The sequence below is a fragment of the Sycon ciliatum genome, chromosome 3 (assembly GCF_964019385.1).
Source record: "Sycon ciliatum chromosome 3, ocSycCili1.1, whole genome shotgun sequence".
NCBI classification, from domain to species: Eukaryota; Metazoa; Porifera; class Calcarea; order Leucosolenida; family Sycettidae; genus Sycon; species Sycon ciliatum.
In genome coordinates, this window is record NC_088645.1 from 20,167,806 (window position 1) to 20,192,971 (window position 25,166).

At 45.5% G+C, this 25,166-nt stretch overlaps 2 protein-coding genes across 2 annotated transcripts in view; one reads left to right on the top strand and one right to left on the bottom strand.

Annotated features, from left to right (window-relative positions):
• Positions 1–25,166, bottom strand: part of LOC135811692 (small ribosomal subunit protein uS15-like) — a 90,301-nt gene that overhangs the window by 59,028 nt on the left and 6,107 nt on the right. The gene's annotated exons all lie outside the window — the stretch shown is intronic.
• LOC135812559 (ubiquitin carboxyl-terminal hydrolase 10-A-like) lies at positions 20,220–22,860 on the top strand. The gene is made up of 6 exons (XM_065325885.1): positions 20,220–20,417; positions 20,646–20,737; positions 21,044–21,239; positions 21,511–21,934; positions 22,134–22,184; positions 22,457–22,860. The coding sequence occupies exons 1-6, from the start codon at positions 20,322–20,324 to the stop codon at positions 22,633–22,635; spliced, it is 1,038 nt and encodes a 345-aa protein (XP_065181957.1). The 5' UTR covers positions 20,220–20,321; the 3' UTR covers positions 22,636–22,860.

The window sequence follows — 25,166 nt, forward strand, 5'->3', positions numbered from 1 at the left end:
GAAGTGGACTTTTGGCGGCATATCAGTATTTGACCCGGGTCAACTGTTTTCATGTAAACTCTCACCTCTTTTGTCTATCGTACAGACTTTCATCCCGGGCTGAACTCGACCCGGGTTGAAATTTCTCATGTAAACACAGCCTTATCCTTATTTCCTGTAGACTGTATTTGAAGGTTTCTCCCAAAGTACTAGTAGTACATAACCCCCAGAGTGTGCAACGCCGATCCAGCTCTGCACAGGGTCTTGGTCGAGCGGAATCGGATCTTCTGATGTCATGCGTACACTCCACACCAGCGCAAGGCCGGTCTCGAGGCAGGGTACCATTGTTTTCGATCCAAGAGCACCCGCGGCTCCCCGGGTTCCCCTCCGATGTGTACGGTATTATGACGCAAAGATCCGATTACGCTCGACCAAGACCCTATGCAGAGCTGGATCAAGCGTTGCACACTCTGGGGGATTATGTACTCTTGATAACACTGTAATAGTACATAGATACATATCAAGGGAGTTTCCTGAAGGGGTGGATGAGATGAAAGGGAAATGAAAAGGGACAAGAGAAATACGTAGCAGAAACACTGCTCAAGAAAACTACAGGAAAACACTGCAGGGTTAAATAGATATTACATAAAAAGCTCTAGATGCGAATATCACGGATTCCGGCCGTGGAGAATTACTACTTAAAAAATTAAGTAATGGCCCACTAGGCGAAACCGGAACTTAGCAGAAGATCGCCCCCTGCCTAAGCTCTCAGGGAGCTTGTTCCAGACAACTGATAACCGAAAAGAGGATATTTAACCAAACGCCTTGCTAAGTAGGAACGACACCACCCTCTTGGATCAAGGCGCAAATGCAGCTCCTGAGCGGTGGGAGGTGAGTAGATCAGACCCACTCCAAAGTGGTCAAAGACCGAAATCCCATTCAATGCATCCATGTGGGTGGTGGCGTTCCTGCGGATGCGGAAAACTGGGCCTTTGGCTGAGCCTCACGCGAACCGTGATTTTTTATTTATTTTTTGCTAAGTATAACTGGTTTGTGTCCCCCAGATCAACACGTCATTCCTTCTCATTACCCCGTGCCAATACCTCCCTGTTTCAGAAATCTCCTATCTTCTCTGCGTACACTCTCTGGTCTTCCCTGACACCTAGCCTTAAAGCATGCACAGACATTAAGGAGTTCAAGCATCAGCTTCTTCGTTCTAAATAATCTCACCATGCCTCCCCTTGCAGTACTCTCTTTGTTTCTCTCCTTATTATTCAGTTCGACGTGGTCGGCCACCGCCCGACTTCTCATATCTCTTAATTTGCTGGCCGAAAATCCTATATATAGGATTTGAAAATGTGTGCCTTTTATGCCGTTGTTATTGGTCATCACGACCAATAATAACGACATAATGGTTTTCATGGAAGTTGTAAATATGTTTGAGGCATGAATGTTTACATTTTAGATTCATAGGGCGATAATATTTCTGATGAATACCTATTTTCCGCAATTATTGGAAATTTGAGCATAATTAATAGTGTTCAGCTGCTGTCATGGAAAGGACTGAAGCAGTGAATGTGCAGAAGAACATTACAGGTGTGGCACGGGGTGGCTTCATGACGACATATCGCACATGCCGTCATGAAACTACCAATTGTAAGGATAAAACGAGGTCCAATAAAATCTCTAATCCTTTATTATAATTATAGGATTCGAAAAATAGGGCACAGGCCTTAGTAATACTGGGCAAGGAGATGAGCCTGAGATGTTAGTGTTTAAAAAAATTATCTTATTCAACTCTCGATATCTACTAAGACCTAGCAAGGAAGAATTGGTCACATGCCTTTTGTTATTCTCATGCCACACCCATTTTGAGATGAAAAATATGACCACAATCCTATACAAAATCCTATAGGATTTAGCAAATTAAGTATATTGGCAGTCTTCTGACGAGCCAGGAGATGTTGAATTAATAATAATGATAATACGAAATAGAGGTTGCGACTTCGGCGATGATTTTGTTTAGGAATGGGTTTGCTCCCACACTGGAGCTCGCGCTATTCTGCCGACGACTTGACACTTGACTGACTCACGACTGCCATCCAGAGAACACGAGAAGTCCATCGAACCTTCGACTCGGCAAACCTGCAAGAAAGCACCACTCCCTGCTCAATACACAGTGTTTCGGGGAATTCACCCCTCATCAGTTGAGCTTGAGTAGGCTGAGGAAGATTGTGCCTGAAGAGCACCACTTATATAGTGCTCTCCAGGCACAAACATCACCAGGGATACAAACTTACAGAGACACTCCGTTTCCAGCGCTACAAACACCTCGTGAACACAAGATAGCAGCGTGAGTCAGTTATCGCTCCTGGACGGTGAGAACAGACTCTATTTCGTACTGTTGTGCCCAGCGCGGGCGTGCCACTAGCTGGTTTGGAGGTGACAGCGTTGTGAATGACCGAGGGTCCTCTACGTCTGTTCTCACCGTCCAGGAGCGATAACTGACTCACGCTGCTATCTTGTGTTCACGAGGTGTTTGTAGCGCTGGAAACGGAGTGTCTCTGTAAGTTTGTATCCCTGGTGATGTTTGTGCCTGGAGAGCACTATATAAGTGGTGCTCTTCAGGCACAATCTTCCTCAGCCTACTCAAGCTCAACTGATGAGGGGTGAATTCCCCGAAACACTGTGTATTGAGCAGGGAGTGGTGCTTTCTTGCAGGTTTGCCGAGTCGAAGGTTCGATGGACTTCTCGTGTTCTCTGGATGGCAGTCGTGAGTCAGTCAAGTGTCAAGACGTCGGCAGAATAGCGCGAGCTCCAGTGTGGGAGCAAACCCATTCCTAAACAAAATCATCGCCGAAGTCGCAACCTCTATTTCGTACTGTTGTGCCCAGCGCGGGCGTGCGACTAGCTGGTTTGGAGGTGACAGCGTTGTGAATGACCGAGGGTCCTCTACGTCTGTTCTCACCGTCCAGGAGCAATAACTGACTCGCGCTGCTATCTTGTGTTCACGAGGTGTTTGTAGCGCTGGAAACGGAGTGTCTCTGTAAGTTTGTATCCCTGGTGATGTTTGTGCCTGGAGAGCACTATATAAGTGGTGCTCTTCAGGCACAATCTTCCTCAGCCTACTCAAGCTCAACTGATGAGGGGTGAATTCCCCGAAACACTGTGTATTGAGCAGGGAGTGGTGCTTTCTTGCAGGTTTGCCGAGTCGAAGGTTCGATGGACTTCTCGTGTTCTCTGGATGGCAGTCGTGAGTCAGTCAAGTGTCAAGTCGTCGGCAGAATAGCGCGAGCTCCAGTGTGGGAGCAAACCCATTCCTAAACAAAATCATCGCCAAAGTCGCAACCTCTATTTCGTACTGTTGTGCCCAGCGCGGGCGTGCGACTAGCTGGTTTGGAGGTGACAGCGTCGTGAATGACCGAGGGTCCTCTACGTCTGTTCTCACCGTCCAGGAGCGATAACTGACTCACGCTGCTATCTTGTGTTCACGAGATGTTTGTAGCGCTGGAAACGGAGTGTCTCTGTAGGTTTGTATCCCTGGTGATGTTTGTGCCTGGAGAGCACTATATAAGTGGTGCTCTTCAGGCACAATCTTCCTCAGCCTACTCAAGCTCAACTGATGAGGGGTGAATTCCCCGAAACACTGTGTATTGAGCAGGGAGTGGTGCTTTCTTGCAGGTTTGCCGAGTCGAAGGTTCGATGGACTTCTCGTGTTCTCTGGATGGCAGTCGTGAGTCAGTCAAGTGTCAAGTCGTCGGCAGAATAGCGCGAGCTCCAGTGTGGGAGCAAACCCATTCCTAAACGAGAGAGCTTGGAAGCTCAGGGCCCTGCGCTATGCTTTGTTGCCTAGCTCATCGTGTATGTTGTTAGAACTGATGGAAATGCTTTTTCCTTTGATTAGCTACATCATTGTATTGCAAAAACGTTTCACTGAGATACTGAAGTCACGTCTTCTGCATAGCTATGGGACCGGCGCTGACTCTGCCGATCACGGGCGTTCTGGAGTCAACGGGATGTCTGTCCTGACGTTTCCTGGGACCGGCGCTGACTCTGCCGATCACGGGCGTTCTTCTTCTTATTATTATTATACTGACGGCAACTAACATCCATCCTGATTGCATTTACTCGTCTCCCTACTTCGTATTTCTTTCCAGAAAATCTCCCCATACAGCAGGGAGTCGTTTACAGAATATGACACCCTGCTATACATCTACATGACTGTATATACGTTATAATTATTATGCTATCGGCCTATATGCGATTCCCGGGCTGGTCACCAGGCGGCCCAGCCAGCCAGCTAGTGGGATCTCGGCCTCGCACACAAATCCACACAAAATGTTACTGCACTGAATGCATTCCCCCGATACACTTCGCATATATACTCATTCTGTTGATGGTACCGTACTCTTGATGGTACGGGACAGGTAAGGGATAGCGCCAGGCATGTCGATGGCACAAACAAACAAAAATATTGTGGCCAGCTGTCTTCGCTGGTACGGTACAGTACGGGACAGATACGGGATAGCGCCAGGCGTGACACAAACAAACAAACAAACAAACAAAAAAACAAACACCAAATTAAAGCTGTGTGGACCCTGGCTAGCGCCAGACGTTACTAAAGTAACGTCTTCTGCATAGCTACGGGAATTAAAGCTGTGTGGACCCTGGCTAGCGCCAGACGTTACTGAAGTAACGTCTTCTGCATAGCTACGGGAATTAAAGCTGTGTGGACCCTGGCTAGCGCCAGACGTTACTGAAGTAACGTCTTCTGCATAGCTACGGGAATAAAAAAGGTAACTACACACTCTGATTACGGAAAAACCAAACATTATTGCAAAAAAAGTCTCTTAAGAAATAATCATGTGCGTTCCAGGAATCGAACCTGCATACATGTAGATACCTTGTGATACGTACTCGGAGGTAGTACATGTACAAGAAACCAGATATTCAAACACGCTAACACAGCACTGTTATCTTTAAAGGCCGTACTTGAACGTGCACATTGGCTCTTCTCTCCACCTGTCTCACTGTGGAAAATAGTAACAAATTTTAAAACCAAACAGAACATCGCCAGTGTGCTCGAGAAAGGATCGATAAACCCGAAGACCCCAAACAATTGTTTGTAAAACAGTTCTCCATTGAAACATCATATTCGTGTTTACCCTATTAACCAACGTTGTGGTAAAGTGCGATGGCATACCCGTGCCAAGCGTCACCAGTGCCCGCTACCTTGGCATCACCTTGGATGTACGCATGTCATGGCAGCCCCAGGTCGATGCGAGCATCACGAAAGCCAATAAGAAAATTGGAACTCTGTGGCGGACACGAAAGTCGCTAACACTTGCTAGCCGTGTGCTGTTCTTCAAGGCAGCTATCATGCCGGATCTACTGTATGGGTCCGTTGCGTTTAGCCCAGGTCTCACTCAGGCCCAGACCGACCGGCTCCAAGTAGCACAAAACCGTGGGGCAAGAGCAGTTTATGGCCGGCCGGGGTTCTCTCGTGCCAGTGATCTCCTGGAACGCATGCAGGTGTTCAGGATTGGAGAAATACATCGGCAGAAGGTCCTGGTCTTTGTCTGGAGGTGCATACACGCCAGTGCGAGTCCATCCCTCCAGGAGCTCTTCGTACGCTGCGCGGATCGTAGGACGCGCCTGGATCTCGCCCTGGGGCTCCGTCTACCAGCTACACGAACCCGCGCCGGACGATCTCGCCCTGCCTCCCGAGGTAGTGCCCTTTGGAACGTCCTACCGGATGCAGTCAGAGTACTGTCGTCTCTCAGCAGCTTCAAAGCTGCCGTCGTGCCGTATACCCTCCGATCTTCCTGATGTTATGATTAGAACCTTGCCCTGAGACAGCTTCCTGTCTGTGATTGATTTTCACTGTTTACCATTATTATTTGCCATGGCGACCCCCGTAAGTCCGTAACTGGCAGGGCAGGGTTGGGCCTTTCATCCTCCCGATGTTAGTAGCAAGTACTCTCGTTAGCAGTAACTGTTAGTACTTTGTTTGTTTGTTTTTATTTTATTTTTATTTTATTTTATTTTCTCTATTTTATTCTCTTTACCAGGCGTGGGCCATCCCCTGGACAAACAAAATGGGTGCCTTATTATTATTTTTCTGTTTCTGTTTTAATGACAGTCCACTGCACGCCTGAAAAAAAGTACTTAGTTTATTAGGCGGGTTACAGAACTATCGACTTATCGTTCGCTGGCTTACTTGTAGTTTGATAACGCTTCGCTCTTCATTGAGATATCTACCATTCTCTCTTTTTTTTCTCCTTATTTTCTCCCCAACCCTCCTTCCCTGTAACATAATAACATATTCGCTGCCTTGTCATTGAGCATTTGTGCTCGTTTGGATTTGCGAATTCAAATAAAGTATACATACATACATACATACATACATAACCGCTCCCACAAGCTGAACTGCTAAAACCGACTCATCATTAGTGTAAAGGCTTCAAGACCTTCGCTATTTAAGATACGAAAGTCAATGCTGGACATTGTTCCCAAATACCTCGGCGTCTTGATCGATGAACGAATGGCCTCGCAACCGTAAGTTGACCAGTGCATCTCACGAACTGCTAGGAAGATCGTTAGTCTGTGGCGCGCGCGACGCTGTCTCACTCTACTGTCTCTAGCTATTCGAATCAAGTGTAATCGCTTCCACAACGTGGGCGGCTTAGAACAGCACATGACAAGTGTCAAGGCTTCGAGACGTAGGCAATCTAGGATACGAAAGTCGATGCTTGCCATTCTGCCCTTTTTCCGGTTGGAGATCATGGCGAAGTACGGGCGTAAAAAAACAGGTAACTGCGCACTCTGATTACCGTAAAACAATAAATTTTTGCGGAAAAAGTCTCTTTCTGAACAATCATGTGCGCTGCTGGTTCGAGTCCCGGCGGTGTGACTGATGATTTTTTTCTTTCTTTCATATCTGGCTTGCAAGTGTTGAGTTTCGGAGAGAAAAGAGCAGTACGTGGCATGTGGCCTCTCATTTCCTAAAACATTGAAATTCTCCGTAAAGTCCAAATTTGAAATTGTTATTATTATTGCAAACGAGAGAGCTTGGAAGCTCAGGGCCCTACGCTATGTTTTTTTTGCCTTGATGACCTAGACAAAAAAAAAGCATAGGGATGTTATAAATTCTTTAAAAAAATCCTTTTTTTAAAGACATAACCTGGGATTCGAACCCGCACTATCGCGCGCCCTGCATGCATCCCCCGATACACTTCGCATACATACTAATTCTTCCAAGTTGTTTCACATTGTGATCTTGCATTTGAAACCCCTATTTGAATATGCATTGTGGCCAGCCGTCTTTGATGGCACGGTACGGTAGGGGATAGGTACGGGACAGGTACGATCGAGGGTAATACGACACCGTCTCCCGTACCGTACCATCAAACACAGCTGGCCACATACAGCTGCCCGCAATATTCAAATAGGGCTTTCAAACGCAAGATAATAACGTAAAGCAACTTGGAAGAATGGGTATGAATGCGAAGTGTATGGGGGAATGCATGTAGGGCGATAGTGCGGGTTCGAATCCCAGGATATGCCTGAAAAAAAGGAGAATTGAAAAATTTATAACATCCTATGCTTTTTTGCCGTCAGATACGGATAGCGCCAGGCGTGACACAAACAAACACACAAACAAACACCAAATTAAAGCTGTGTGGACCCTGGCTAGCGCCAGACGTTACTGAAGTAACGTCTTCTGCATAGCTACGGGAATAATGATAATATTAATAATAAACGAGAGAGCTTTGAAGCTCAGGGCCCTCCGCTATGCCTTTTTTGCCTTAATGACCTTGACAAAAAAAGCATGGGGATGTTATAAATTCTTTAAAAAATTCCTTTTTTTAAAGACATAACCTGGGATTCGAACCCGCACTATCGCGCGCCCTGCATGCATCCCCCGATACACTTCGCATACATACTAATTCTTCCAAGTTGCTTCACGTTATGATCTTCCATTTGAAAGCCCTATTTAAATATGCATTGTGGCCAGCCGTCTTTGATGGTACGGTAGGGGATAGGTACGGGACAGGTACGATCGACGGTAATACGACACCGTCTACCGCCTTGATGACGGCTAAAAAAGGATAGGGATGTTATAAATGTTTCAATTCTCCTATTTTTTAAGGCATATCCTGGGATTCGAATCTGCACTATCGCCCTACATGCATTCCCCATACACTTCGCATTCATACCCATTCTTCCAAGTTGCTTCACGTTATGATCTTGCGTTTAAAAGCCCTATTTGAATATCGCGGCCAGCTGTATGTGGCCAGCTGTGTTTGATGGTACGGTACGCCACGGGACAGATACAGGATAGCGCCAGGCGTGACACAAACAAACAAACCAATACCAAACGAGAGGGCTTGGAAGCTCAGGGCCCTACGCTATGCTTTTTTGCCTTGATGACCTAGACAAAAAAAAGCAAAGGGATGTTATAAATCCTTTTTTTTAAGACATAATCTGGGATTCGAACCCGCACTATCGCGCGCCCTGCATGCATCCCCCGATACACTTCGCATACATACTAATTCTTGCAAGTTGTTTCACATTGTGATCTTGCATTTGAAAGCCCTATTTGAATATGCATTGTGGCCAGCCGTCTTTGATGGCACGGTACGGTGGGGGATAGGTACGGGACAGGTACGATCGAGGGTAATACGACACCGTCTCCCGTACCGTACAGTACCATCAAACACAGCTGGCCACATACAGCTGCCCGCAATATTCAAATAGGGCTTTCAAACGCAAGATAATAACGTGAAGCAACTTGGAAGAATGGGTATGAATGCGAAGTGTATGGGGGAATGCATGTAGGGCGATAGTGCGGGTTCGAATCCCAGGATATGCCTGAAAAAAAATAGGAGAATTGAAAAATTTAAAACATCCTATGCTTTTTTGCCGTCAGATACGGATAGCGCCAGGCGTGACACAAAGTCATAGTCTTGTTAACTTGCAAATACTCCCGACAAACTTCAGAGCTGTCAACAAAATGCAGGTAGATCAAAGCATTGGTCTATATATGGGAAGGTAACGCAGCAAAAAATTACAAACAATGGAGACTTGGCAGGAATACCACCCAAAACGTTCCTGGGGTCCAAAAGGACCCCAATATACTGGGAACGTAGGAAAAACGTCATCATGGAATGAAGGTTAAATGTACATTGAGGAGTTGGTAAAACAGCGCAAAGAAGAAAAAAACGAACATAAACAACGAAAAAGCGGGACTTTTACACATGGGAATAATGCCACAAAGGTGCAAGCGCGAGAAACCCCAACAAGCGTGCCATGTGGTGCGACAACCAATGGAAAAAAACTAACGAGTAAATGATGACCTAGCCAACAGCTTACGTGGGAATTAATTTTCCTGTGCTTGCAAAGGCTATGTTTCTGTGTGTGGATATATACAGCCTCCAAAAACATTAGGCCATCTACCACTGCGTACACAGACGATAAAATGATGCTGCCCGCACACATCTAGGGAAACGCAAGAAGAAAATTAAAGAATGGATGACCGACGCTGTCCTGCGGCTATGTGACGCAAGGCGAGTGAAGACGTCGACCCGATACGAAAGTGATGTCTCCATGGCGGAATATTGCCAGGCATGCCGTGCAGTGAAGCGAGCGACCCGGAAAGCCAAAGCAGATTGGATTGAAGGAGCCTGCAAGGAGGTAGAGTGCGACCTTAAATTTAACAACACAAAAGAAGCCTACGAAACCATCAGGAGGCTGACAACGAAGCCCACTGTCAAATCTAATGTCATTGAGAACAAGGATGGAGAGCTACTTACGGAAAGTAAAAAAGTAGCCGATCGCTGGGCGGAGTATTGCTCCGACCTGTATACTTACAACATCAACCCTGCCATGGAGGTACTGGATGATCTGGAGCTAGGAATGCCACTCAACGATGATGACAGAGATCTATCGATACTCAAGGAGGACGTAGCTGCTGTAGATAACTTGAAGGCAGGCAAGTCGCCCGTCGATGACATGATCCCAGGAGAGTTACTGAAAGAGGGTGGCGAATTCGTCATTGACGTACTGACTACCATCTGTAACAAGATATGGTCGTCCGGCACGTGGCCACGGCAATGGTGCCGGTCAATCATGATTCCAATACCAAAGAACGGCAACCTCCGAAAGTGCACGAACTATCGCACCATCTCGTTGATAAGTCACCCTGGTAAAGTAATGTTGCGTGTTCTACTCAACCGTCTCACACCTTGCATCGAAGACCTATTGAGAGCGTTATGTAGACCATCAGAGACCCATCTATAACAATGTCATCCATTTTTGCAAGGCATTTGATAGAATGTGGCACGCATCCCTGTGGAAGATAATGCGCAAGTGTGGGCTTAGCCCGACCATCATCACACTGATCGAGTCCCTGTACCAGCAGTCCGAGAATGCTGTAAGAGTAGGAACAACGGTTAGCAGTTGGTTCCATGCCACCGTTGGCATTAGGCAAGGTTGCATGCTATCACCCTCTCTATTCAACATTTTCTTGGAAGAACTGGTATCTAGGTCATTGAAGGGATTCGCGGGTTCCATTAGCATTGGTGGACGCATTTTAACAGGCCTGCGATTTGCAGATGACATTGATCTGGTGGCTGGCAGCGAGGGAGAACTGCAAGACGTTACTGGCCGGCTGGCTAGCACATCAAAATCATTCGGCATGGAAATCAGCACTGAGAAGAGTAAGCTACTGGTAACGGGAGCAAGCAGAGGTCTGTCCGCAAGCATAGCCATCGAAGGGAAGGAGCTCAAGCAGGTTGACGAGTTTACATATCTGGGTAGCACGATTACTGATGATCAGCGTTCAATCAAAGAAGTGAGGAGTCGGATCGCAGCAGCCTCGGCTGCTGTTGCACGACTAGTAACAATCTGGAGGGATAGAAACATCAGAATCGGCTCGAAATATGTCTACTCAATGCTATTGTTTTATCCATATTCCTTTATGCTTGCCAGTCTTGGACCCTAACTGCTGAAATTTTGAAAAAGACCAAGGCTTTCGAAATGAGAAGCTATCGAAGTCTTCTCAGGATCCCGTTCCCTGATCACCAGACGAATGTGTCTGTTAGAGAGGAAGTAAATAGTATTCACAAACAAGTCCCACTTATTGGTTTTGTTCGTAGAAGGAAATCGCAATTTTTTTGGTCATATTGTTTGTTCCGGCTGTTTGTCATTGACTGTTCTTCAGGGTTGTGTTGCTGGAGGTCGTGGCCGAGCCAGGCCCGGAATGTCGTGGCTTGATCATATTATTTCATGGACTGCACTTGACGTGCAGTCCCTGCTGCACGCGATCGATTTTTGTGGCGCTCGCTTGTTCATACTTGCTCTGTGACGCCCCGATGGCCTTAGGCTTATGATGATGATGATGACTGTACACTGAACGCGGATTGGATATGCCTCGCTATTCTCATCTAGGTAACTCTGGTCGCTCGCGTTGTTTTTCGACGAGCGAGCCAAATACAGCGAGCTGAACTTTCGCCTCACGTCGGAAATAACGTGCATCTTAATTAATCTCTCTACAGTCTTCGATTCTCACACCTGAGAGCTCGTATTTAATGGGATACTAGCTGTGCTAGTACTTGTTAGCAGCAATCCGAACTAGCGCACACACTACACTGCATTGCTTTGTACTGCATTCAAGACTGAGGTCATGCACTTTGTTTTGCTGCGTAATCACAAATGGCACCAGCCCGTTTTGCTGAAAAGAAACAAATATCTTGCTTGCCCTGTTATGTTGTGCTCTTCCAGACAACGGATCGTACTTCAGCGGTGTTTCTTTTCCTTTCGTAGCTTTGCTGCCAGCCCCAGTGTCATTTCGACACTGTATTTCTTCAGTATGTCTGACCTAACGGTCGACACTGTCAAGGCAATGCATTGCCAAGCCCTCCGCGACGAGCTTTCTCTGCGCGGCTTGAATACTTAGCAAAAGTATTTGACAGGACCCATTGCTGGCACAGCTAGCCCTTGGAAGTGAGAACTGCTCCGGCCAGGAGAACCAGCAACATGACAGTGCGGACAAGGCTCGCGGGCCCAAAAGCCGGACTGGCACCAATGCCTTCTCCGTCAGTTCAGGTGACGCGGGCTCAACGGATCTCTGAGCTTTCGTACGGGACGAGGTGTAGTCGGCTTTGTCGGCCGCCATTAAGGAGAGCATTGTGGCCCTCCTCACCCAAGGCCAAGGCAATTCGGCTACTGCGGCCACTACGCCAGCCCAAGCTCCTGTAACCCACCCGATCAGCCACCTGCACCAGCTGTGCCCATTGCTTTACAAGAACGTATCTTGCGAGGGAAGTTCGTAGATTTTTCAAGTTTGTTTCCTGTTGCGGAAGGTTACCGCACCGAAAACGAGCATAAGCTACAGTCCCAAGAGAACAAAGAATGTCGATTGCTACTGGACGATGACTAGACCAGTAGGATACTTGACAAAGTGGTCTAACTACAATTCGAAGCAGCACAGGAGCACACCACCCAACTTGGATGGTTCAGAAATATCAAAGATAAATCCAGAAGGGGGAAGCTTTGCGATAACTCAGTACTCTGTCAATTTTCAGCGAAGTTGTTGCACTTTCTGGCTATAGTCTATGGTTACAGTAGTGGAGAGTTACTCTTAAGGTGGCAGCCTGGTCTACAAATCCCTGAAAAATTGAATATGTAAATTCATATCGAGTGCTTAATCAGTTGAAAGAGCATGAACAGCTGCAAAATCTCTGAAAATTTTGTCTCCATCTGACCAGCCGTTCAAGAGTTATGGCCGAAAATGTGCCCTTGCAAGAAAAGTTTTTTTTGTTGCACGCTGTCATTTCTTGGCAGGACTGTATTTGATTATGAGCAGACCGTGCGCAACTTACTTGTCGTATCATTGAAACACGCGAAAGTGTGCAGAATTTTGCTCCAAGTCCAAAAAAGTCCAAAAAAATCACGTTAAAAAACACGTATTGGGCTGCACGGCCGCGGGCTTCAGGACTTTTGCCAACACCCTCGTGACGTTGCAAATGTGTGGCTTGATTATTGTAGTTGACGTTGATTTAGTGACTTTGGCAAGTTTGAGTCGTGTCAAGAAGTCAGGTAAGATTCAGTACTAGGCAGTAGCGGAACGTGAGTGGTAGTCTTTGCCAATTTTGGGTATCCTGGATTCGGTTTGAAGCGCTGTGAAAAAGGCTTGCTGTGGAGGTCCCAGCACTGGAATGTTGTATCAAAGGTACGACCTCGTAGCACGCCCTGAACCTAAAAAGATTCAAAAATTGACTTGGGTCTGTGGGAGTCTGTGACAGAACGCCCGCTCCTGCCGTTGTGACAGATTCCAGGGCCACGTTGAAGGGCCCTATCCCACCACCCATGGCTACTTCTGGACGTTTTTTAGGTTTGGATCCTGCGCACGGACAGAATTGGCTAGAAAATGTGAAAAAATTGTAAGTGTATTTTGTTTGGCTCCTTGGTGGCTCGCCAACCGTGGCACTCTGCCGGAATTTTGAGTTTTCCCGGCTTGTAAAGCCTGTCAGTGAGGCGCAAGAACTTTTAAATCATGTCCAGAGGGCCAGCATAGTGGCAGGAGTGTGTAGGGAAAATTTCACTCAAATCCATTGAGAGACACCAAAGTTACGGTTACAATTGAATGCCATATGAAATTTAGGACCAGGCTGCTACCTTAAATCGTATTCATAGGCCCTTTTCCTTTCTACATTATTTTATTATTGGCTCAACATCCGAGTTTCAGATTCTAAAACTGAAGGACTTTATTGTATTGTGTGCTCATGTGGTAGACGAAAAGACTTCATCAGGCATGTCATTCCGCTCACACCTAGCAGTAGGAGTAACAGGAACCCTCCATTATCGTTTCCTATCTCTCCTTCGTTCCTTATCACTGAAAATACTCATTAAAGTTTGCTTTTTTGGCGCCTGCCTGACCGGTACAATCTCATCATGGGGTGATGGCGTGGAGAAATCAAACAGTTCTACGTCAGAATCATCTTTTTGCTGAGGCTTGCTCACTGTCTTGCCAGGCACACTCATGCATAACGTACTTGCGAACGCAGAGGGCTGATTCTGCTCTATCGGCGGGCCAGCAATGCGTCCAAACACAGACGTCGATTTCGTCTCTATTGGTGGGCCGCGAGCTTGGAAACCTTGGAACGGCTCGGTTTCCGTTTCATTATGATGGATGGTTTGCGACCTAAGTGCAGCCAAGGACGATAGTGAGGGAGCTGGATGTCGTGGGGGCAGTGGAAGCCTCAGGCTCCTGGACGGGAAAGCTGCATCATTCGGTGCGGCATGCTGCTGCCAGGGCTCGTCCATCGTTTCCTCACTATCAGATTCTTGACGCGCGAGTTGTTCCGATTCTGTACTAGCACCATCTGTCAGAGACATCGATGCTAGGAGCGGTGTGATCGGTTCTGTGAGTCCACCACGTGACCTTCTGGCAAGTGCATCCAAAGCACCTTGTACTGACACTGGGGTTTCTGCGCAGCGGCTGCGCGGCTCAAGTGAAGATAGGAATTCCTCCAGAGAATGACGCACCCTTGCAGGTACTGCGGAGCGTTCGTCCGCACAAGGCCAGGCTATTCCGGTAACAGCAGCACCAGACTTCTGTGCCGATGAAACAAGTGATGACAAAGCTGGTTGTTGATACCGCACACTCGACGGAAGCACATTCGACTCACTATAAGCTGCACTGGAAGAAGCAGACTGCGGAGACAATGAAGCAAGTGATGACAAAGATGGTGCTTGATGGTGCGCACTCATCGAAAGCACATTCAACTGACTGTGGGCTGCACTGGAAGCTGCAGACGGCTGAGCCAATGAAGCAAGTGATGACAAAGATGTTGGTTGATGGTGCGCACTCATCGGAAGCGCATTCAACTGACTCTGGCCTGCACTTGAAGCAGCAGGCTGCTGAGACCATGAAGCAAATGATGAGAGAAATGGTGGTTGATGCTGCAAACCCACTGGAGGCATATTCAACTGACTATTAGCTGCACTTGAAGCAGCGGACGGCCGAGACAATGAAGCAAGTGATGACAAAGAGGCTCCTATAGGAGGCGATCCAAATCCACGATCCGCACTACTAGCTGCACTTGAAGCAGCGGACGGCCGAGACAATGAAGCAAGTGATGACAAAGAGGCTCCTATAGGAGGCGATCCACATCCACCTAAAGACGCCGCTGAGAAGTCTGTACAGTCCATTGCTTGATGCTGTGGGTTGAGCGAGTATTTGTTCTCTCCGGATGAGGCAACGGGTGGTAAAGAATAGGTTTCTGGCAATCCGAAAGAGGCGGAATTATTGTGAAGTGCAGCCAAGGACGAGGACGATAGTGAGGGACCAGGTTGATTCACTGTCGGGGGGAGAAGGTACTGAGCATCTGTATTTTCTGACTGCAGAGATGCCGAGTGCACTGTTCCTTCGGTCGGCATGTTCCCGTGATCGGGAAACATCCTGTCAAGGAAAGCATATTCCGGTCGGGAGGTCGGTTGGGCTCCAGACGAGTCTTCTTCCATTTATATACTTATCAACAGTTTTATAGCAATACTAAAAATTTTCAAACGAAAAAAGGTTCACAAGTATTCACGCAATTTTACACATCGAGTTAAGAACAAGTCGCTTCTATTATGGTATTGAACGTCGTCTTTCCCTTCTCTTCACGAATGGTACAAGGAATGCTTCAGGGGCGTAGAAAGACTACAACTTACCAAGAGTACGCTGTAGTTACAACTGGCTATTGTGGATGATTTGTATATTATACGTATGTTGGATCGTGGGCTCTGTGTACATGAGGCAAATGTGTTGTCTTTGCAACTGTTTGGTGTTACACATAATGTCAACAATACCACCTACTGCTACATAGTGTGCTCACTTCGTTGTTGTCTCTTCTATTTTCTTATTTTCATTTTTTTTGATAAATTGCCGCCTTGTTGTTGTAGTTTTTGTTACACTTTTGCCATTCCCTGTGCTATCCTTGAAGAAAAGGGAACGAAAGCGATCGTTACCATATTAGAAGTGCTCTGTTGACCGAATGTGTAAAATTGGGCGAAGAATTGTGAACCGACATTTGTTTGGAAATTGTTATCAGCCTCCAACCTTCTTTACAATAAAAATAGCAGAAATAATTTGCTAGGTATCAACTTCGTGCTCGCGAGATTCATCGGCTATGGCAAGTTGAGACTCCTAATCATTGTTCCTGTTTTACACCAATATTATAGTTTTGTTTCCAGTACAGGCTATCACTAGCGGCATTTACGATGTCAAAAACACATTAGGATTCACCCGAAACACTATTTTTGGCAACAACAGTACAATGTACCCGTATCGGCAATTGCGAAAGATGAACTGAAATACTGGGAAAACTTCAATTACATGCAAAGAAATTTCTTATAATCACAGAGTTACAATAACAAGCAATGTGTAAACGTCACTCGGCACATGAGGAACTATTTTTGGGGAATATGTCCTTTGGATTATTCCGATTGCTCAACCGTCACCATGAATGACACACAGTAAACAGTACAAACATGGACTGACTACTGTAAATATACAAATTTTCGGCAGCTATTTAATTTCGGCTATATTCGGCACCGACCCAAAACGCCTAAATAAAACGCCGATAAAAATTTTCACAGTATCTGTCGCACTATACCATGCCCTCTACCCCACGCCGAAAATATATCGCTGTCGAAATGTCAAAAATCGTGAAGTGCCTAAATTTTGCAGCGCCGAAATTTTGTATATTTACAGTATGCGCATCATTTTTGTCGCCAGGCTGACGCATATGTTGCTAGACATGGGTGCAATATGAGGCTTGTAACGACTGTGTGTTAGCCTCTTTCAAACATGTGTACCCCTCTCTTCTCCTTGGCTTCCACTTAGCAGCAAGATGCCATGACCATCTGCGAGCTTATTGACCAGTGCAGGAAAGAACTTTTCTGGATGTGCATGAACTAGTAAGGTTCCACATGCGACACAATGATCCCACCGACTTCTTCGCCTCGTGCATGAAGGACCTCCATCATAATGTGGAGGTGGAGCCACCTTTGCAGCCCCTAACTGGTGAAAACTTTCACCATCGGTCAGCCAACACTGATCCTGATCCCCGTGCCGACCTGCGGGTGAAGGGATTCTGGACCGATAGCCTCAACGCATTCTTTGATACAAGAGTGTATTATCCCCAAGCGTCAAGCTATCGGTCCAAGTCTCTACCGAAGGTTCGAAATAGAGGAGAAGCGTGCTTACGGTGAACGTGTCAATGAAGTCGAGCATGGCTCTTTCACACCGTTAAGCTTCTCCTCCTGTAGTGGGATGGGCTCTAAACCAGCCGTAGTAATCAAGAGGCTGGCGCATGGCTTGGCCACCAAACGCAACGCTGCGTATAGTCGGGTTGTAGCTTAGCTACGGTGCTGCTTGGCATTTTCTCTGGCCAAATCTGCCATCTTTTGCGTCCGTGGATCACGCTCTGTTCGCCGTCGTCGCTTCCACCTCGCGCCTGGCGACCTTGTCCAGGCTGAGGCGCGTCTGGCTCGATATTAGACTGTATTTACAGCCATTTATGACATTAGACTGTATTGACAGCCATTTATCTCTTTTCTTCCTGTTGTTTAATTAATGTCCGGCGTATATTTACCGCCATATTGCCAGGTGCGTGTTTACAACCATAATTATGAAGAAAGTTTCAGGGGGTATACCCATACCAAGGTGTCCATGCATGCTAGAGATCAACAAAGAAAAGGGAAAACAATTCATATTCTACACACTAGTTTACTTCTTTTGTAAAAAGATTTTTCATTGCTAAATTTTGTTTAAGTTACCTTTCAAAATTATCATGTTCAACTAGTAAAGTTCTTGAATATTGTGAAGGCGCTGATGCCTGTCATATCTTTTTACAATTTAACAGGCTTGCAGAGGACATCTTCGGAATAGTCTTTGTTGAGTAGGTAAACTACATTCGATCGACATGGTCAAGGACATATCTCGTCTTTTGCTAGAAGTGGATGATGTGCGACTTCCTACTCTCACCATATAAAATATTATGGCTCCAAGTGGTCTACACTAGGAGGACCATTGATTCTTCTTGCTACGTTCTACGTTCTACGTCTACCGTCTTCGCATCCGCTACAATGACTGTAGTCTAGAAAACAAAATCCAATCCACGATTATTGGCTATGAAGTTAGGTGGTAGCTCACATCAATTTTCCAGAGTGGTTCCTACTGCAAATCTTTCTTCTCCAACGGTTTCTTGACCAGTAATGCACTTATGATCAAGTAATCAGTTATTACTTATTGACCACCTTCTGCAGCATCCGGGGCCAACAAAGAGGGAGAAGGCATCCCATCCGCTGCCTGCAAATTCAGCCTGAAATGGGAGACGAAGAGGTTTGGTTCAAGAGCTTTATCAGCGCGTCGAGTAGTTAGAAAAGATTATCTACACGATACCATCCTCCCCATAATGCGGTGTACCATCCCTAGGCTGCAGATTTGCGATTCCTTTTCCTCAACACTGTCGATTTCGCGCTCTCCACACCAACAACCGTTTCTGACAATTCCTTGTCTGAATTGTCCCGCAATCCTTGACCGTTCTCTGGGATTTCGTAAACTTCAATACATTATGAATTAGGGGTGAAACAATTATACCGAATACTCGAGTACTCGCTCGGTTTTTTCAAAAATAATTGTACTCGGAATAAATCAGAGTACTCGTTCATACATGGTACATGCATTTACCACAGAAATCTGCAGTTTCAGAGCAGCAGTCGGCAGATATTGATGTGCAGACTATGTGGCGAACATTTGTTCCCGAGTAGAGAGAGCCCAAATGACCCACCAACCAACATACCCGAGAAAATGACTGCCACTCGGTTCAAGCAGGGTTGTCATCATGTGATTTTAAGGCCCTTGGTGTGCAATTTTTAGGAGATGAAGAATACTCGAATACTCGAATATTCGATCGGAGAAAATCAGAGTACTCGAACTCGGGATCTCAGAGCCAATTTTCACCCCTATTATGAATCCACAGGTACTCAGTTGTTGTGACCCTAAGATTCTCCCTCATATGAGAGTACTGATCCACCGCTGCCAGTGCTCACTTCACTTGAAGACCCATCAGATGAAGCTGAAGTGGTCAATTTCGCTTTCATGGTCATCAGATTCATGCATGGTAGTAGGCGGCATCCATTCTAGTATTTCCTTGGCCGTCAGACCCTGATGGCTAATCTGGGACAATTTGCAGGAAAATGAAAGGGAATGAGCAGTATTTATAAAGAGGAAAAAGGACCAAGGAAGTGCAAGTTACTAAGTTATAGAAATAAAGAGTCGGCGTGGAAATAACATAAGAATTAACCTAAGAAGTAACGTATAGTGCTCTCCAGGCAAAAACATCACCAGGGATACAAGCTTAAAGAGACGCTCCGTTTCCAGCGTGACAAACTACTCGTGAACACCAGATGGCAGCGTGAGTCAGTGTCGCTCATGGAGGTGCTGAACAAGCGTCACAGTGTTGTCCCCCGGCGCGGGCTTAAGAATAAGTTGGTTTGGAGGCAACAACGTTGCGAATGGTCAACGGTCCTCAGCGCTTGTTCATCACCTCCATGAACCTCCATGAACGACAGTGACTCACGCTTCTATCTGGTGTTCACGAGGTATTTGTCACGCTGGAAAAGGAGCGTCTCTGTAAGTTTGCATCCCTGGTGATGTTTATGCCTGGAGAGCACTATAATAATTATAAGTGGTGCTCTTCAGGCACAATTTTCCTCAGCCTACTCAAGCTCAACTGATGAGGGGTGAATTCCACGAAACACTATGTATTGCGCAGGGAGTGGTGCTTTCTTGCAGACTTGCCGAGTAGACGATTCGATGGACTTCTCGTGTGTTCTGGATGGCGAGTCACTCAAGTGAGAATTCAAGGTGGCAGGAAAACCTCGAACTCCCATGTAGGCAGAACGCACTCTTCCCCTTTTTTGATCTATAAATTAATCATCGGCTCTCCATCCCATTCCATAAAATATAAAAAATAAATTTTAAAATTTACCAACACTACGCTGCAGTAGTGACTCCTTCTCACTTATACTATCCACTGCAGCATGATATCGCGTTGTATGCATTTTACAATATGCTATTTTACCGTCGAATACACATAGACGCTACCCAATGCGTACACCACAGTAGGGAATAGCGATCACCTGCATGTATAAATAGTCGGGTTGTGGAGACGCTGGTTGCCGGTGTCATTAGTTCTTCGTTTGTTTACAGGAAACGACAAGCATTCAGCCCACTCTCTGTAAACGTTCGACAGTCTTTTGAGTTTCGTTTCGTATAATATTTCGGAATGGCGACCTGCAGCAACAACGACGTAAGCCCTCAGGAACCGAAGATCCAGTTCCGAGGGCTCAAGAACAGGGGCCAGATGTGCTACATCCATGTGGTAAGCAAAGAAGCCAACCATTTGCCATCTATATCCCATTTGTTGGCGGCTGCATCCCTATCCATCATTTTAACGGGTAATTGTGCCATGCTCTATGATGGATTCACACTTGCAAGAGGGCTACTGAGAATTTTACCTAGCACGAAATATTTGCTCGCTAAGTCTTTGAATATTCTTCACCAATAATGTACATGTACTCGTATTGCTTCTCTTCTGGTGATTTTGTAGATCTTGCAGTCTCTGAATGTGTGCCTTATCCGCGGCATTGTCATGCTTCAGTCAACAGAGAACAGCCCGGATAAACCAGTCATCAACGCACTGTAAGGCAATTAGTTTTTAATCACTTTATGAACAAGGGAGAATGAAGTTGCCAACGAGAGCGCCTCCCTGTAGGTCTTCCTACAGCTTACTTAATGCTGTTCACCTAACCGTTCGATCATTGTAGTGTTGATTCTAGACTATGTGTATTGACATTGTAGCTATAAAAGCGCTAATTGTTTGCGGTTCATTCCTCGACATATCTCCAGCAGGAGAAATAAGAAGTGCATTGTGGACGTTTGGCAGAAAGGGTATTTTGTATGATTGCTCGATTCATTATCATGCAATTTCTGTCCTCCTTTCTACAGGGCGGAGTTTTTCACATGGTCGAGTGGAGAACCAACAGTAGCCAAAAAGGAGGATCTTGGCACTTGGGAGGGCGTGAGAGTTAAACGAGCAAAGCCCAAGAAGGTCAAAGGCCCTCAAGTGCCGATTGGTACTCCGTTCGAACCATGCCAGTTCTACGAGATCTTGCCAATCGTGAACCCATATTTTTCAGTACACGTAAGTTAAGGTGCTCTTTCATCTTTATCCGGATTGATTCACAGTCTCTATGACGAACTCATATGAATGCTTTCTGTCTGTTCGGCATAAAAACATTTTACTTAGGTCTTCATTCAAAATGTCAATTACATTGATAGGCAATAAAAAGACAGAAGGTGTCCCGTTTGGTTAAAACCTAATAGTAATACTTGCATTTAACGGAATTCACGGGGATGATATCACACAATATTAATGACATTTCCGACACCGCCGATGTCTTTCTGTTCTGTAGGGGGAGCAGGAAGATGCCGAGGAATTCCTCTCTTCCTTGCTCAATAAAATACACGATGAGGCAAAATGGGGTGAATTTGTAGCAACGGCACCATCGCCGATTCAACACCTGGTTTTCGGCGAGCTCAAGAACACTATCACCGACAGGAAGGGCGTCGTGGTCTCCGTCACCGAAGAAAGATTTGTCACGCTTCCGCTAGGTGTCGACGACATCCGCATCCAGACTATTCAGGATGCATTCGACGTCTTAGCAAGTGCCGTGGAACTGGAAGAATATGCTGAAGGAGCGGTTAGGAAGACCACAGTCACGCGGCTTCCCACCCTCCTCATGGTTCACTTGAAACGATTCACGTTCGATTCAACACGCGGTTTAGAAAAAATACACAAGCGCGTGAAGTTCGGATTCAAGTTGACCCTGCAACGATGTGAGTATCATAATTTTATTATTATAAGTCTCGTTTTCGTTTTATCAGTAGACTGAAATTGTACCAGGATCACCAAAAGTAACGAGATGTTTAAGTTTAAGTTAGGACTGTGCTCATAACTATAAACGTTTGTTTTCTTGAATTCCAGTTTTACATTTCGGAAGTTTATAATCTTGTCTCCTAATTTTGTGTTATTCAGCCATGATTGAGCCATCTCCACTTGTGTCGCCGGAGTACGAGCTTATTTCGGGTAAGTGCATTTCCTTTGACATCCGTAGTATGAGCGGTGAAAACAATAATAAGAAAGTGCACAACTGTGGTAAAAATCAAGTAAAAATCAATATATCCTTTGGCATGCATAATGTGAGGGATGAAAACCATTATTCAGAAAGTGGTGGCCATCACACAACTGCATTGTAAATGCAACAATTATGTCAGTCCATTAAACACGGTATCACAATAATTTCATGTATTCTCCACATTAAAGGGTAGAATGTATATTTGAATATTTCTCTTCTGCAGTCATCTATCACCACGGCGCCACAGGAGACAGTGGTCATTACTCCAACGACTCCAAAGATCCCACCACTGGAAAATGGATTCGCTTCGACGACGCAGTGGTGAAGGCCCTAGACGCCACTCAGGTCACCAATTATCCGGCGGGGAAGACCCCCTACGTCTTGTTCTATAGTCGAGTCTAGGAGTAATGTGTAAACTCCCTTGAATATTGTTTAGACTCTATATATCTAGTTTTAGGACGGTTTAGACCCAATATTTTAGGACAAATATGCAATGACGTCTTGTTTTACCACCCCATGTAGGAGTAATGTGAAGACTCCTTCCGTTTCGTTCTAATAATTATGTGACTCACTATCTCGTTTATTCCACCAGTGATGTCTCATCTATAATAAAATCATTTTTGTCTTAATCCGCTACTCTGAACAATCCTGTGACGATTGCGCTGGGTGTCAAAGTATCGTTGTACACAGTTATGGCTCTTACGGTACAAGTCAGGTGTAATAATCCGTCTTTGTGCAGTTGCACTGTATGGAGTAGGCTGCGTTGCCCGCCAACTGTCTTTGTGTATTTTACGCATTGACGTGTATTGTTAGATTGTCTGCCGACAAAGCACACAGGCACTGAACCATGGATATGCAGCAAGCCTAATATTAATAGTTTTAAAAAAAGTGGCCATGCCGGTAGATGATCAGCCAGTGATTTGGAAGGTGGCGTTAACCACTGAAATAGATCATCGAAAGGTCGACGAAGAGACACTAGTGAAAACAACATGATGTGAGTGGTCGTGACTCTCTATGTTCATGAATATACGCAAACAGTGATCGAAACAGTGTGATTACTTTGTTCGTGGTGGCCCTCGGTTCGAAACCACAACCGAGTGCTAAACAAAGATCAACACTGAGAAACAGTTGGATGAACATGCGACTACTTCAATCAATGGCATGAATCGATGCCTGAAATGGGCAGTAACAAAAATGGAAAATAGTGAACATTACAATAGGGAAAGAACGTTTTGTTCAACAATCATCAGGAAGCATCGTTGAACTAATGAACAATGTATCAAAAATGTACCTTTATAAACACCCAAATATAAGTAACACCTGGTGACACCTAGATACAGTGTTGAAGGGTACAAGTGTGATATGTGAGAGTGAAAGTGAGAAAAGCACAACACGGGCTAATAACAAAGTGCTAATCCACTACGATGTGATAATGATAACTGCAATAATAATAATAACTTTATTATAATGACCCAAAGGCTGACTGCCTATCGTGGGGTCCGTCGCATTGAAGGATGGTACAACAGAGTACAGATTACTACAGTACTCAGGGGATAGTAACGACCAAGCTTGGCCACAAGGAAACGTATAAATACTTCTTTAAGAACTTTAACATGGGTAAGACGTGACTTAAAAATTAATTCAAAAACTCAAAAACAGAAGCTGCAACATCTGGAAGAACTGTTCACACGTTCACGAGGTGTGTCACTAAACAGCAGTGCTAGTTTTCGTAAGTTGTTTAGTGATAATATCTTTTCGACTCTAACTCGGGGAAGGTCTAAGTCTTGCTGCGTTAAATGAGCTGTATATTCATACATCAGATCCAGAACTAGAACCACCAGAACCAGAAGCAAAACTATGTTTACAGAATACGGATGATGAAATCACTCGAAGACGTACGAACAAGTGGATGAAGGGCAAATATAGAAATCTGGGTAGGTTAAGTTAAGAAAATTCGAAAACCAAGAAAATGAGCTATCTACGGTGAGAATGGGCCAGGCGGAACCGCGATTCTACCTTTTTGAAGACATCAAGGTCTGCCGTGCGTTCCCGCGCGGACCAACAAAACCTGGCAGCCGTGCGCATATCTGCTAGTGCAGCAAGAAAGGACTGAGGAGACAGCAAGCGTTCCAAGTGTAGAATTTACCCTCATGTTGACTCAAGCTGAGGACTGCGGCAAGTCAGGGATCATACCAGTCACTTGTCATCATGGTCATGACTAATAAGGAATTCATTTATGGCAGGAAAACTCACACATCAATTAGGATGAACTCGTGTGCGTAGTCGTTAGGAGTAGAAGGTAACAGGAGGGTTTGAGAACAAAGTTGACCCGGAAGTGACCTTGTCATGTTTTGACAGGCTGTGGTTTGACCCTGTCAATTTGTGGTTTGACCTTGATTACTTTACCGTGACATCCGTCAAATAGTGTTACCAGATCACGTGTAACACCCGTGTACTGCGATGTACCTGTGTTACCATAACTTTTGAAGAAAGTGTGACGATAACTTTGAAAAGTGTGACGGTAACTTTGAAAAGTGTTTGTTATGCTGTTACAATAATTTTTTTTTTTTTGAAACCGTATCAATGAAATGTCTGTTATTTTTATTACAAACTCTGTTTTTATCTATATTTGTTAAACTGTGTGCGTGCAACAAACTCTGTTTTCCCTCTGGAGTACCACGGTGAGCACCACCACCACCACCACCGTCACCAAACCTGATACTCCACGAGCAAAGCAATGCATCACCGTTGTAAGCCTGCTCGACTCTGCATGAAGCAACAGGTTAGCCGGCAATGACAAAATGAAGAGAGGTACCACTGCGAAGAAGACGATCACTTGCGCGCTACTCGAAGAGAGGTACATATGTAGTCAGGATGTAGCCCTGTGAAGAAGATGATCACCTGCGATACATCTGAAATGAATGAATGATGCG

Excerpts from the sequence above, each read along its gene's own strand:
- LOC135812559 (XM_065325885.1), top strand. The coding sequence starts at position 20,322 with ATGGCGACCTGCAGCAACAACGACGTAAGCCCTCAGGAACCGAAGATC. Across the intron at positions 20,738-21,043 it reads AAACCAGTCATCAACGCACT|GGCGGAGTTTTTCACATGGT; the intron begins GTAAGGCAATTA and ends TCCTTTCTACAG. Across the intron at positions 21,240-21,510 it reads ACCCATATTTTTCAGTACAC|GGGGAGCAGGAAGATGCCGA; the intron begins GTAAGTTAAGGT and ends TCTGTTCTGTAG.